This window comes from Rutilus rutilus (assembly GCF_951802725.1).
Source record: "Rutilus rutilus genome assembly, chromosome: 12".
In the NCBI taxonomy this organism is placed as follows: Eukaryota; Metazoa; Chordata; class Actinopteri; order Cypriniformes; family Leuciscidae; genus Rutilus; species Rutilus rutilus.
This window is the reverse complement of record NC_140217.1, coordinates 7,056,947-7,072,640: the sequence shown is the minus strand read 5'-3', so window position 1 is coordinate 7,072,640 and position 15,694 is coordinate 7,056,947. Positions and strand designations below refer to the sequence as shown.

The window sequence follows — 15,694 nt, the reverse complement described above, 5'->3', positions numbered from 1 at the left end:
AAAGGATCAGAGGGAGAGAAAGATTTTGGTGTCTACATAATAATCAACAATAGTATTTTTTAAACCTGCTGTAACAGATAATTACACATTTCATCCATGATTTCTAAGAGCTCTATTTATTTATTTATTATTCATTGAGAAATTGTTTTCTCCCTTCATTGATTATGTTCACTGACACCGTAAGCCATCAAAATGATTTACCCAACACAGTAAAAAAAAAAAAAAATCAAGAAAGAAAATGCATAAGCACACAGAGGTAAAAACACATTCACCAAAACACTCACCAAAATAAATACATAAATAAATATATAATGTTGAAGAAGATAAAATCTTTAAACCCTAGCTACTCAATAAGCACAAAAATGGTTTAATGCAAAGAACAAATGCTTTGAAATCAAGCAAACAATATATTTGAGATGTTTTAACCCCTTTTGTTTCCAGATCAACTAAAAACTAAACAAGTAAACTCAGTGACCCAATAACTTAGTTAATAAATAACCATGTGAAAACACTTTAGTAAGAAGATAAGGCCACGAAACTTAACAGACTGGACGATTCACACTGCAGACTTGTGTAGAAATGGCCTTGCAGACAGTTTGTTGTTTGCATTCGATGCTAATACTACTGAAATGTAGGGTGTTAAGCTAGCTATGCTTATGTTCCATAGTCAAACTGAATCATTTGATGTGAAGTGTCTTGCTAAATAGCACAATTGTTTAGGTAACTCTCCCATTCCTGCATCACCCACACGCTACAGCACGCAAGACTCTATTCCAACCATGTCCTAGATTGAAAATACTTGCCTTTTTAAAATGTGCATGATGATGATGATGATGATGATGATATAACTTCATTGTCAGACAAAGTCTGAATTTCCTCTTGTGTGCCATTATGTTCATTCACAAATCCCTTTTTTTTGTCTCACAAAGGATATAAAGGATGTAGACAAATGGGAACTTGTCTTTTAACTCTCTTGATGCCTTGTGTTATGCAAAATATAACATATTGTTGACTTAATATGTTATAACTTTTAGTTGAAGTCTAAAAAGCTGATTTTACTGGTTCACAACAGTGGTAAGAGTCATAATAATTGGTTTTAGTGTACATGAAGTGGGAAAATGCCACAAATGTGTTGCCTGGAATAATATGCAAACTAATAGCGATGCTATTCCCAGAAACGAATACAATTTCAAAGAGGTTGTTTTGCTATTAGATTTGTGTGAAGGATGGATTAACAAATATGCAATGCAGGATAAGTAGTTTTGTTGTTTGTTGCATTTACACTGGCTAGTATTGTAATACACTGTAGTGATTTTCCATTTGTCCATGTAGTTTGTAACACATAGGTTATGTTAGAACTAATCTAAACATCACTAGTATCTGTGATGTTTACTATATGTTATACACAAAACAAAATACAAAATAAATATATATATATATATATACACATCTATATATTTTTCGTTTCTGAACTATACTAATAAAAAAACATCATGAATAAAGCCAAAATGTGTCAGCCTACCAGCACTGATTCAACAAAATTCACATTCATTGGGGGTGATATGTTAGTCTGAACCCACAAAACACATTATGCGCATGAAACAAGCAATCTAATACAGAAGGAGATGCGATATTATGCAGTTTGCCGCAGACCACTGACATACCAAGGTTTTGTGTACGTGTGTGTGCTTTTTTATGCTGTTTGCTAATATGATTCAAATAGTCAAAGTGCAAAAGCAAAAAAAAAACAGCCAAATGTTTAGTGTCATCATTACAATCTATTCATCATGTCAGTGGCAAATTAGTACTAGCAACTATGTTAAACAGCATTTCACTATCTATCTATCTATCTATCTATCTATCTATCTATCTATCTATCTATCTATCTATCTATCTACCTATCTATCTATCTATCTATCTATCTATCTATCTATCTATCTATCTATCTATCTATCTATCTATCTATCTATCTATCTATCTATCTATTGGACTAACAGCACAGCATGCATGCCATGCAGACAATGCTAGTGATTATTACGACACAGTACCGTTTTACCCATGCAACAATTAGCCAAGTCAATTCTTCAGTACAACAAAGTGAAGGTGGGGGGGCGTTTGACAGGAAAAAAGCTTTATTTACAGCTTTACTCGAATGTGTTCGTTTATGATGGACTACTCAAAAGCACCATGTTTGACTCATAATTTAGGCGAGGAATGTTTGCAGAAACACAGACTCTGCATTCGTTCTAAAGCATCCAATCACTGTGTCCATTCTAGTACAGCAACAAAGCAGCATGCAACACCAACCAACCAGCTCTGTGTGACTAAACACACACATGCAGATCTAACCTCTACTACACCACAACGCTTAACACACGACACAGAGAGAAAGAGCCATGCAAAACACAGCAGGGTATCTAACGCAATCACGGACAGCGGGGCTCGTAGACTGTGGGTATTGTGTGTGCGTGAGGAGGCAAGCTGCATTATAATCGCATCTACTGAAAACAGAGCTTTTCGACAATACCAGGAAATACAGAAGCATATTACATAATACATGAGCATGCCCAGACCCACAGCTAACTATCTTTTTCATGGCAGTCAAAGACAACACTGATCACTGATTGTAAACATGGAAAGATTGAGTGAGAGTGGGAGAGGCGGAGATGACATCGACCAAACGTTGATGCTATATACCGACACTGTACTGACCGGCGTTCATCATACAGTGAAAATGGAAAGTCAACAGAGAAAATGAGATGCATGTTGATCTGCGAGTGTGCGTAGTGAATGCATGTGCGTACAGATGATTTACACAGAGCATAGAAGGCTCTATAAACCACATACTGTATTTGCCATTATACAACAAAAATAAACTAAATCAAACAATGACAAATCAAACATAACAATTCCAAAGGCCAAATTAGTCCCACCCCCTTCCCAAAGAGAGAAACGGCCACAGAATGAAAATCCTGCCCCTCACTTCTTATTCTTGAGCTGATTGGCGAGCCAGTCGAGCCCTTCGTACAGACCGTCTCCGCTGGTCGCACAGGTCGCTTGTATATACCAGTTGCGGTGGCGGAGTGAGTGGAGGCCGAGTTTATCTGTGATCTCAGCTGCATTCATGGCGTTTGGCAGATCCTGTAGTCAAAACAGTCCGTAAAATACGATGACGAGTAAATGCTTTTAAACAGAACCATAGATTTTTATTCTGAAATAAGCACACAATTTAGCAGCAGAATTATGGACAATAGAATATGATTAATTGAAATTTAAACATATGTACTATCGTTCAAAAAGTTTGGGGCTGGTAAGAACCACATTTTAAAGGGGCTGTATGTAAGAATATAATATTAATATTAATCACTTTTAAATTGCCAATATATGAACAGCTTGTAACAAAACTTAAAAAAAACGTTATTGAGAGGAAAGTGTGAAAAATAATGAAAAAGAACTTTGCCTTGAGTATATCGTTGCCTTAAAGCTACACTGTGTAATTTTTTAAGTTGACTCTTAGCAAAAAACACTTCCATTTCACCATTTCAAAATGGTATGTGCTCATTAATGTGTAATTACTTCCACCAACTAATCAAGTATTCTCGTAAGCGTAGAATCTGCCATTTAGAATACATACGAGCGAGTCGCTCGAATGGCGGAAACCATGTTGCGCCTCCATCTTGAAAATACATTAGCCAAAGAGGAACATACCTGGAAATTCAAGCTTCGCCTTTCGCGTTTTTACACTCAGTGGCACCGTGACGAATGCGAGGGGGAGATTACTCGCGACTGCCGGCAGATTTGAAATAATACGGCCACCGTAGGAGTTAAAACGCCCTCGGAATGGGAGGGGCTAGAAAGTAATATTCAGTTGGTAGTCATAAACAATTTCACCGCTAGATGGGAGAAAATCCTACACACTGTAGCTTTAAATAACTTTCAGGGCCATATTTTAACGATCTAAGCGCATGGTCTAAAGCGCACAGCGCAAGTGCACTTAGTGTCCGAATCCACTTTTGCTAGTTTAGAGTCAATTAGAGTCTCATCTCCCATTCCCTTTAAAAGCCAGTTGCGCTCGTAATTATATGTCGGAATTTGCAAGTGGAAAAACTGAACGCTTCTCTACCGTGGAAACGGATCTGCTCGTGCACGAGGTTAAAGTGCGCAGGCAGACCATCTACGGGACAAAGTGTACGCACGTTGTGGACCCGCCTATAGGCGCATATTACTAACACGCTCTTTAAATAACAAAAACAATATTGCGACTTTAGACCAGGTTTCAGTTGGTCAATGGTGCAGTCTATTTCAGTTGCCTCAAAATAGCAATGCGCCAACATTGCGCCTGAACACACCTCGTTTTCAGACCAGCACACCCATGGGCGCACAATTGGGCGCAAATGCATTTGCTATTCAAACAACGTGGCACAGAAACTAGTAAAAAACACTTGCATCGCGCCTGGTGCCGCATTACGCCAGGTGTATGATAGGGCCCATAGTCTCTTGTGTGTTACGAGTGCACGAACACGAGCAAGAGCAATAAGTTGCTGGCTGTAGTTCACTAAACAGCCACCGGTGTCACTAATAACAAGGGTTTCTGAATCCTACAAATAGCCCCTTTAAAAACTCCAGCTGTAAATATGTCAAGAATATGTCACTTGAAGATGAGGTGCAGTACCTGTTTGTTTGCAAAGACAAGAAGAACAGCATCACGCAATTCGTCTTCTGCGAGCATCCTCATTAACTCCTCCCGCGCTTCGTTCACTCTCTCCCGATCGTTACTGTCAACCACGAAAATAAGACCTACGATGAGAAAAAACAGCAGAGATGAATACAGAGCAACATTAACGCAACACGAAAGCATACGCAGTTTGTATCCAACTATGCAATGTTTTGCTTTAAAAAGAAAACATACATTGATTTTTATTTTTGAATATTACTTCTGAGCTATTTTGCATTAACATTCTATGTGGACATGTTAACCAGTGTTGTATAATAACATTGAGATACTATTATAGTTTGTTTTTTTAATATACTTTATTGTGGTTAACGTTTATATTATTTAAAGTAACAAAACATTTTTTTAAATGAGTTTAGTTGTAGTTAACTATAGTAACCCTGCTTCACCGAGGTTTCCAAGGTGGCTCTGCACAGTTTTTGCTCGCTAAACACAAGCTACACAGGCGCACTAAATCTACTCAATGCAACATGTGTTTAAGTGGGAGAAGTTGAGTGTATGTGTAACTCACCCTGTGTATTTTGAAAGTAGTGTCTCCAGAGTGGTCTGATTTTATCCTGACCACCAACATCCCACACAGTGAAGCTGATGTTCTTGTACTCCACTGTCTCCACATTAAAGCCTAACACAAACACAAACACAAACATTGTGTGACCAGAATCACAACATCATTTTACTATTTCAGATGGTACAATTCAATTACAGTGCATTCAACAACTGTACAAATATAATTGCTCTAGATGTATGTAGGGGACACCAGGCAAATTTAACAATTCAATTTCTTAAAGGGATAGTTCACCCAGAAATGAAAATTCTGTCATCATTTACTCACCTTCAAGTTGTTCCAAACCTGTATGAGTTTCTTTCTTCTGCTGAACACAACAGAAGATATTTTGTACAATATGTGTAACCAAACAGTTGATGGGCCCCATTGACTTCCATAGTATTTTTTTTCCTACTATGGAAGTCAATGGGGTCTAATCAACTGTCCGTTGAGGGTTAGCAAATGATGACAGAAGGTCATATAGGAAGCATTTTTTATGTGCCAGTAGTAATAAAGTGCAACATTCGGGTTCTCAAAGTAAAAACTCTCCATAGATAAATTGATTTTAATGATAAACCTTTAAAGACAGCTCTACTGTGAGCTACGAGGTTGTTAAAGGTATAGCGGAGGACTTTCCCGAATTTTAGAAAAGAACCGCCCTCTCCACTTTTTGAAAAAATGCACATGCGCAACACTCTACCTGCTCCCGAGAGGGAACGCCTATTAAACGTGTGCACGAGAGAGCATGCACGAGCTAATCATAGCTTACATTAACTTTTACTAGCAGTGATTTTAAATGGATTTCTCCAAATAGCATGCCAAACTTTACCTGTCAAGTAGAAACTTCGCGACTGAGGCATCAGTGGGAAGCCCAACCTGTGTTTTGAGCGCACGCCATCGTGTGAATCGTGTGCACGAGCACGTACGACGGCCTTACGTAAACATGTCACCAGAATGATTGACACTTAGGAGGACCAATAGTCTTGATGATCCACCCGGAAAAAGAAAATCCTCCGCTATACCTTTAAGCGACGGTTAAAACTGTGTTTAACAGCTGAATTTGTGGTAAAAAACTACATTACCCATGATGCTGTACAGAAAATTCTAACAATCAGAGAGTTGAAACAATCAAAACGAGTCAAAAAAAGCTCTTTAGTTCCCATGAAAGTCGTTCTCAAAATACATATATCTGCATATTTTGCAATAAACTTTAAACATATTGTTAATATATATAAAATCAACATTTTAAATGAGCAGTTTTATATTTCTCTATCGGTTTTAATTTAACTTTAATTATGCTGTTTCGCAAAGCTTCATGGAATTGTAGTTCTTTCCCTCACTAAAAAGCCGTTAAGTGCACAGTCTTGTATTTTTGTCAGATTTTCAAATACTTTTTTGCCTTACATCAATGTTATGATTCACCTCGTAACTGTTTGGTTTGGTTCATGGCTTCATAGCGCTTACAGACTTTTTTTAAATCCCTATGGGAGAAATTAATGGAAAAAATACTTCCAGAACCAGCGCCGCTGAAAAAGTGGACAGGCACTAATGCACATAGAAGCAATCAAATATTCAGCTATATGGAAGCTAACAGCTTCAGTGCAACAGGTTTACACCAAATTCAGGACTAAAGAATCTTCTCCTTTTAATTTCATGAGAATTTTTTTATTTAATTGGCCTCATCCCACAAAAAGAGAAATATACTTTTATTTATGATGAAGTACTTATAAATTTGTTTATATTGTGTTTGAAATGACCATGAATTCTGTCTGCGGATGTACAGATACCCGTTTAAACAGTATTGTAACAAAGTCTACAAAACAGTCAAATGAAGTAAGAGCATGAGTTTACCAATGGTTGGGATGGTGGTGACGATCTCTCCCAGCTTCAGTTTGTAAAGGATGGTGGTTTTACCAGCAGCATCTAATCCAACCATCAGAATTCTCATCTCTTTCTTCCCTATCAGACTCTTCAGCAGATTGCCAAAAATATTCCCCATGATTCAATGTTTTGCTTCGTCCAGCCAATCACAATCCAGAAAGCTGTGAGTCCTTTTGTAGAACAATCCACTGAGGTAAAAGACCGAAAGCCTTGAGAAATAATGCTCGCAGAAGAAATAATAATCTGGAGTCCTGCAAAGGGAAAAAAAAAGAAAATCAATGTGGATGACATGTACTTGGTCGCCAATGAAAATATATTTGTTATATTCATTTATTAATTTTGTATATTAAAATATGAAAATATATAAATCGAAGTTAGGGTTAGGTTAATATTTCACAATTGTACTGTTTCACTGTATTTTATCAAATAAACAGCATGTATATATAGAGTTAAAATTTAACATTTTAACAGATTTTGTTAAATTTGTTCATTTTAACAAAATTTAACATTTTAACTATATATATATATATATATATAGTTATATATAGTAATATACTGTATATATAGTTATTTTAAATTGTAATAATATTACACTATAGTACTGATTTTTTTTCTTTTTTACTTTATTTTTTATCAAATAAATGTAGTGTGTGTGGTTCAGGGTATATCCCCACAAGGATGGCAATACTTTTGGACATTTTTGGTCACCATGAGGAAAACAGCTTATAAATCATAGTAAGTGATGCTTTTTGAAAACGTAAAAATGCAGAAAGTTTTCTGTGATGGGTAGGATTAGGGTTAGTGTAAGGGGATAGAATTTACAGTTTGTACAGTATAAAAATCATTATATCTATAGAAAGTCCCCATAAAACATGGAAACCCATCATAAGTATATGTGTGTGTGTGTGTGTGTGAGTGAGTGAGTGAGTGAGACAGAGATAGAGATCAGCATGGAAAAAAGCAACTTGGAAATTTAAAACTGATTCCAGTGGAAAAGGGGTTTCAGTTTAAAGCAAATGATCTTCATTAGATATTATTTAATTCGACTGACTGAATTTGGCATGTGAATGGTGAACTGTGTAATCTGAATGTTTCAGACAAGCATTCTTTTACCCACTGTAATCGTGCAACTGATTATCAGAGAGGCGTTTGTAAGTTGAAATGAAAAATACACGTCTCAAAAATCTGAGGGGGCGGGTTAAATGAGCATTATGCTTCTGGATGTGTTTTTACATTTCTTATTTTCACTAGTATGTGCTTCATGTGTAGAGGCTACAAGAATGTTAACAACTACAGTACACACACGGACTGAACTGAAGAAACTATGATCCTGCCATGTCTTCAGGCTGTATACAGCAATCTGTTCATCCCTCTCATATCCCTCCATCACATAAACCCCCTGAACATTCCCAGATGGAGTTATCCAAGATGTAGAACACATTTTCTGATAACCATTTTGTCCTAATTCATGATGTCAAAGTATAACACGTATATAAAATTGCGAGTCAAATGTCCAATTACACAAATGTGTTATTTTTTTGTTTTGGTTTCAAACAACTAGTTTTAATCACTTTTAACTTGAATTTTTATTTTATTTTATTTTTGCCCTCCAAATTAAAATACCAATCACTTTATTCTTGCAATAACTGTGGGGTAAACAAATCAAGGCAAAACAAAACAAAATAAAACCACATTGACACAAGAGTCAGCTATAATGAAGGTAGATTTGAACCAAAATATTGAACTGTGTGTACTGTGGACATGATCGGTGTGTTCTCAAATGTTTTAAATTTCGTAATTTTGTAAAATCAGATTTTACTTATGTGTTGTTTCATGACTTGTTTTTTGTTGCAAACATTACAGCTTGCTCAAAAACCTATAATAGGCTTTTTAATAGCATATTCATATTGTGACAGCTTATAATGTCACAGTCGAAATGTTCAATAACCCTGTGTAGCAAATACTGTAAGGTACGTGCCTAAAGAAAGTAGGCTAATATGAACAACTAACTACATAATGGTTTCCCCTACATAAAATCAAGGCAAAAGGTAAAGTAAAGGTGCATAACCAGCAATAAACTGTACTTGATGCACATGCAAATTTGTCCATTAAGACAGCAATAATCTCTTATAACTGTCTTAATGGACAAATTTGCATGTGCATCAAGTACAGTTTATTGCTGGTTATGCACCTTTACTTAACCTTTTGTCTTGATTTTAGACAGGTTATTAGGTTAGAATTAATAATCTGATAATGATGCTTTAAATCATTATTGTTTGGAGCATAAGAAACAAATTGAATAGACATTAAAAAAAACAAAAAACAACAACAACATACAGTATATTCCTGTTATATTATGTCCTCTGTAGAGGACACCAGGACCCATTTATTAAAAAAATTAAAAGACACGAAAGGATAAGGCAAAACCAATGTTTTTTTTAATTCATCAGTCAATTTTTAGGTTTCAAGCTTTTTTTTTATCCAAACTTTGTATAAAGATGATTCTCAATTATGCTATCAAATATATAACAGAATTATTTGATATAGGCTACCATTTTAATGTATGCAATATGCATGTAAACATGGCCATAAATGCCATTCCCGCATGCAATGCATCTATACACTGTATCTAATTTGCATATTAATGTGTTCTTCGGGCAACATAATGAAAAAATACATGTAACAATGGGAGTAATATAAGAATATCTCATATTTAATGGGAATATCGATATATTATTTCTTTCCCTATTCACATGTTGTGCCTCCAAAATGCCTGATATGCAATGCTGTACGTCCTGCTGTCTGATATATGAAATCGATGCCCTGTTTCAAAACAGAAAGTCATATTCTGATTTGAAACCCCATAGCATTTCCCTGAGATGCTGATTTCTGACAAACAATTTGAAAATTAGTCAGATTTAAATTATAGCCTACTTACAAAATTTTATCATATTTCCATAAGCGTGCTAAATGTGATCCTTCATTACTTTTTAAAGACCAAGAAGAGGGAGTTGTCATGGTTACACCAAACATTTTCCTGCTGAAAACCCTCCCCTAAAACCAGCCTAGGTTGGTTGGCTGGTCTTAGTTGGTTAAAGCTGGAAGTAGCTGGTTAAAGCTAGTCAGCCAGTCAGCCTGGGAGACCAGCTCAAACCAGCCAAACAGCTTAGGCTGGTTTTAGCAGTTTTTTTTTTTTTTTTTTCAGCAGGGAATTGGTATCTCTGCAAAGCCCTGAATGCGCTCTTTACAGGAAGTCCAGACTTAAAACTGTGACATGCATGTTGTCAGAGAAATGTGCTGAAATATAATCTCCACTGCTGGGTCTCCGGAGGAACGGAAGTCTGACTGCGGGGGTCTGACTCCGGGCGCGCTGTCCATGGTGCTGACGCCCCGACACACCAGGAATATTTATACACGGGTTTTTGTAACAGACTTCTTCATTCTAAAGGCTTCCTTCGTTGTTTCCGAATGATTCGAGAAACCCAGGCTTACTCAAACCCGTGCAAGGGACCCCAACAATGTATTTATGTCACGAGACAACGAAATACTACAGCGTTACTACTAGACGGTTGTCCACATTGTATCTAACACGGTGATCTTTAAAAACATTAACAACATGGTTCTCAAATAAATATTTCGAATACTGCCGGTTTGCGTATAAAGGCCTACGACCCTTTGACAATGTCGGCGTAGGATACAAAGATCGGAGCTTCTCCGTGAAGAGATGCGTTTGGCACGAAGCAGAAGGATGAAATTGTTCTTATGCAAGACCACCACAATTCATGCAAAAGCAAACCGGAATCAATCACAACCCAAGCGCAACACAAGCCGTCTTAATGTCTGAAGAGGCGTAAGGCAGCACATCATGTGTGATACTGATCTTCATTCATTTGGAAAGATAGAGACGCTACGCATACGTGCCTCGCGGAAGGCCTGTCTAGGTCTCTCTATTTCCAATAGCAATATAAGACGCGCTGTCACAGTCTACCGAAAGCACAAGCAACATTTCAACCAGTCAGAACCACTCCGAAGTGTTTCATTTTAGAGCAATCACAACAATTGTACGTATCCGGATTACCTTGCGAGATGACACCAGCCGATTTTGGACACGGAGAGACGGAGAGAAGATCTCACGAGAGTTTACGCCGACAGCACAGGCTTCGATGGGGATTTCTCGCGATGTTTGGTTTTCGCATCTTGAGACTGATTCCAGTCAGGTAAGGTAGCCTTTAGTCAAATAAATGACATGTCAAGGAAATGCTTGAGGTGTTACAACACTCTTTCAAGCTACAAATTCACTGGAAATTCTTAACAAATATCTAGCATGTTTGTATTTCTTGGAGCCTATAAAAGATATGGGCCTGCATTTATTTTTTGAACTTCTGAAACATCACAAAAAGAAGAAGAAAAAAGAAAAATAATACATTTAAAAAAAAATTGTGAATAAATTAGGATTATATTGTATATTTATTTACTTTTAAGTAGCCTAAATATCATCCTATCCTAAGACAGTAGCATTAGGTAGCTATAGCAACAGTTTATTATAAGAAGCAATAAATAAACTGAAGTTTCAAAAAAGAAGATTGTCAACCTAAAGTGAATTCAAAGAAGAAAAAATGTATACTCACAGCGGATGGCTTCACGTGCTTATTTATGGAGATAAAGCATTGTATAGATTCAATTTACAATTTGTAAACAAAAAAAGAAAAGCAATGAAAACATGTGCTACATTTTCATTTAGTTGATCTGTGTGTTCTTGAAGTCAGCAAAAAGGAAGTTGTGATCGTCCTATCTTGATGTATAATGAAACGGCTTCTTAAAGTCCCCATGAAATCAGAATTGAAGTTTTTAGGCTTTTATTTTTAATACTAGTGCAAAATACCCGTGAAAAATCAGTTTTTGTGTGTGTTTTTAGTAATTGTTGGTTTGGTGTGTTTGAGTGCTCATTGTTACAATTACACAGCAAAAGTTCAGTGACAATTTTATTTGTGCATGGTAGAAAGCACACAGTGAACTCCGAGAAAACGCTATTCTTGAGCAAACAGTTTGTGAATAGGCTACTACAAATGATGCCCGTGAAAGAGACTGTGAACGCATTGAATAGGATATGTTTAGTTGGTGAATAGCATAGGCTACTATTACACAGTAGCGATAACGTTAAGCGCACCAGAATGAAATATAATATTCAGAAGTAAACAGCATAGCTGACTTACAGATTCACTTAACATCCACAAATGAATAAGCGCGTTGATTCAGGGAGCAGTGCAAAGTGCCCGTGCAAAATCAGTTTTTGTGAGCTGATCGCCGTCAAAAAAGTTCAGAAGATATTTCTTAGCGATGGCTGATTCCAACAGTTTCAATATGATAAAAAATAACTTTTATATTGATTCAATGGATTAATTGTATTTTGAAAAAAAAAAGTGTCATGAATTTATTGCATTTTTTGGGGGAAATTATTGCATTTTTGGGGAAAAAAAGATTTGAATTTGTTATGTTATTATAACCTAAAGATGCTATGTGAAAGTTTGAAACAGAAAATAGTGGTTTTCATCTTGCCACTTTCTTGGTAAAGAAAACACCTTTTTACTCAAATTAATCCAAATGGATTTATCACGTTCTGGAACCAAACTATAATATTCAGAAGTAAACATTGTAGCTGACAGAGTGTTTATGTCAGAATGTTTATTTTTAAACCACAACCTTCTTGGGGCTTCTTTGACCGATACAACCCTCTAATGTCAGAATGTTTATTTTTATACCACAACCTTTTAAAAATGATATAGTTAATGATATCTTTTGCATTTCTCATCCAAACAACGTCAAACTTGGCACTGCACTTACTCGTGCCCGTGGCAAGACACCTGTCGAATTTGAAATCCATCGGACTAACGGTTCGAGAGATATGCGGTTAACAGACACACACACACACAGACAGACAGACAGACACACAGACAGACAGACGTTTCTGTAATTTATAGATAGACTAGTGCAAAATGCCCGTGCAAAATCAGTTTTTACACAGCAAAAGTTCAGTGACATTTTATTTGTGCATGGTAGAAAGCACAAAGTGAACTCTGAGAAAACGCTATGCTTGAGCAAACAGTTTGTGAATAGGCTACTACAAATGATGCCCGTGAAAGAGACTGTGAACGCATTGAATAGGATATGTTTAGTTGGTGAATAGCATAGGCTACTATTACACAGTAGCAATAACGTTAAGCGCACCAGAATGAAATATAATATTCAGAAGTAAACAGCATAGCTGACTTACAGATTCAGTTAACATCCACAAATGAATAAGCGCGTCGATTCAGGGAGCAGTGCAAAGTGCCTGTGCAAAATCAGTTTTTGTGAGCTGATTGCCGTCAAAAAAGTTCAGAAGATATTTCTTAGCGATGGCTGATTCCAACAGTTTCAATATGATAAAAAAATAACTTTTATATCGATTCAATGGATTAATTGCATTTTGAAAAAAAAAAAAGTGTCATGAATTTATTGCATTTTTTGGGGGAAATTATTGCATTTTGGGGGAAAAAAAGATTTGAATTTGTTATGTTATTATAACCTAAAGATGCTATGTGAAAGTTTGAAACAGAAAATAGTGGTTTTCATCTTGCCACTTTCTTGGTAAAGAAAACACATTTTTACTCAAATTAATCAAAATGGATTTATCACGTTCTGGAACCAAACTATAATATTCAGAAGTAAACAGTGTAGCTGACTGAGTGTTTATGTCAGAATGTTTATTTTTAAACCACAACCTTCTTGGGGCTTCTTTGACCGATACAACCCTCTAATGTCAGAATGTTTATTTTTAAACCACAACCTTCTTAAACCACAAGCTTCAAAAATGTAATCAAAATGGATTTATCACGTTCTGGAACCAAACTATAATATTCAGAAGTAAACATTGTAGCTGACAGAGTGTTTATGTCAGAATGTTTATTTTTAAACCACAACCTTCTTGGGGCTTCTTTGGCCGATACAACCCTCTAATGTCAGAATGTTTATTTTTAAACCACAACCTTTTAAAAATGATATATTTAACGATATCTTTTGCATTTCTCATCCAAACAACGTCAAACTTGGCACTGCACTTACTCGTGCCCGTGGCAAGACACCTGTCGAATTTGAAATCCATCGGACCAACGGTTCGAGAGATATGTGGTTAACACACACACACACACACACACACAGACAGACAGACAGACAGACAGACGGACATACAGACAGACAGACAGACGTTTCTGTAATTTATAGATAGATAGATAGATAGATGTTAGCCTTACTGTTATCAGACAGACAGACAGACAGACGGACATACAGACAGACAGACGTTTCTGTAATTTATAGATAGATAGATAGATGTTAGCCTTACTGTTATCTTTAAGCTAGTGTTCACCAAAACAATGACAATAGATATAAGATATAAGCATTCAAAACTTACAGTCTCTCACTTCTGCCAAATATGGATCAATGATTTTCATGACATCACTCTGCACTTCAGCTGTCCAATCAAATGCTCTCTAGAATCTAAAGCATCCCTCCTCCTACACTATAAATAGACACTGAAACTGCATCTGAAATCGGTCACTTGTTCAAAAATGTACAGTTTTTTTACATGGTGAATGGCACATAGTGCACTATATAGGGGATAGGGAACGATTCAGACAGTGTAAATATGTTTTCCATTGGGGCAAATGAAGTCTGGTTTCAGTCTGTTCCGGTCCAGAGACACAACAGCGCAGAGCGGATCTTATGCGTGAGTCGAAACATACCAGAAAATGTATCGGACCCATTTTGAATTCAGAATGCTGTATTTTAAAGCGATATGGAGATTAGAGGAGACACGGTCAGAGATTAGGAGGAAACTGCGGCTTTACCGAGCTCAGCGGCTCTGGCCCGAGCTGTGATATAAATTCAACGCAATTGGCTATTTTTAAAAAGGGGAGGAGTTGGTCGATATGCCCCGCCCTTTCTTCCTGTTTCACATTGAATAATTCTGCGCGTTTCAAGGCACTTCAGTGGGCCTTTAAACAAGACAAAATGTAGGGTGAGGCTTGATTTTGTCCATGAGAAATTGATAGGATGGTTGTGGTTTGCTATTGGTCGAACTCATGTGAGTGACAGGTTGCCCCGCCCTCATGCCAGTAAACACGTCATCAGAGAAGAGAAGTCGTTGCAAGGGGGAGGAGAAATTATTTTGATTAAATTTAAATTTAAAATGTATTAAAATTAGGCGAATTGGGACGCAGCATATGGCTTTACACGATGACGATCGCTCTGATTGGTTTTAGGTCTATCCAATTGCTCCCAGAGGCATTTGAGCGACGTCCGTTGGTGACGCCCCTTTGGAAATGAGTTATTAATGAAGCTTTGCCAGACCATAACTCAGTTACTACTGAGAATGGTCTGGTTTTAACCAGGCTAGTTTAGTGGCGTAGAAATTACACACTTCAAGTAAATGAAGGAATAAAACAGCAGAAGGATGCAGTGCTTTCCTCAACCTCAGAACAGTAAGCGCCTTCTAGCGGGGA

At 36.8% G+C, this 15,694-nt stretch overlaps 1 protein-coding gene across 1 annotated transcript; it reads right to left on the bottom strand.

Annotated features, from left to right (window-relative positions):
* Positions 1-2,117: 2,117 nt before the first annotated feature.
* Positions 2,118-11,339, bottom strand: arf3b (ADP-ribosylation factor 3b). Its single transcript, XM_084425899.1, has 5 exons — positions 11,236-11,339; positions 7,128-7,408; positions 5,244-5,354; positions 4,673-4,797; positions 2,118-3,141 (listed from the first exon to the last, which is right to left on the bottom strand). The coding sequence occupies exons 2-5, from the start codon at positions 7,273-7,275 to the stop codon at positions 2,980-2,982; spliced, it is 546 nt and encodes a 181-aa protein (XP_084282025.1). The 5' UTR covers positions 7,276-7,408; positions 11,236-11,339; the 3' UTR covers positions 2,118-2,979.
* Between the last annotated feature and the right edge of the window lie 4,355 nt (positions 11,340-15,694).

Coding starts and splice junctions, on each gene's coding strand:
- arf3b (XM_084425899.1), bottom strand. CDS start 7,275: ATGGGGAATATTTTTGGCAATCTGCTGAAGAGTCTGATAGGGAAGAAA. Junction 5,355..7,127: donor CACCACCATCCCAACCATTG/GTAAACTCATGC, acceptor TGTTTGTGTTAG/GCTTTAATGTGGAGACAGTG. Junction 3,142..4,672: donor TTGTCTTTGCAAACAAACAG/GTACTGCACCTC, acceptor TTTTGACTACAG/GATCTGCCAAACGCCATGAA.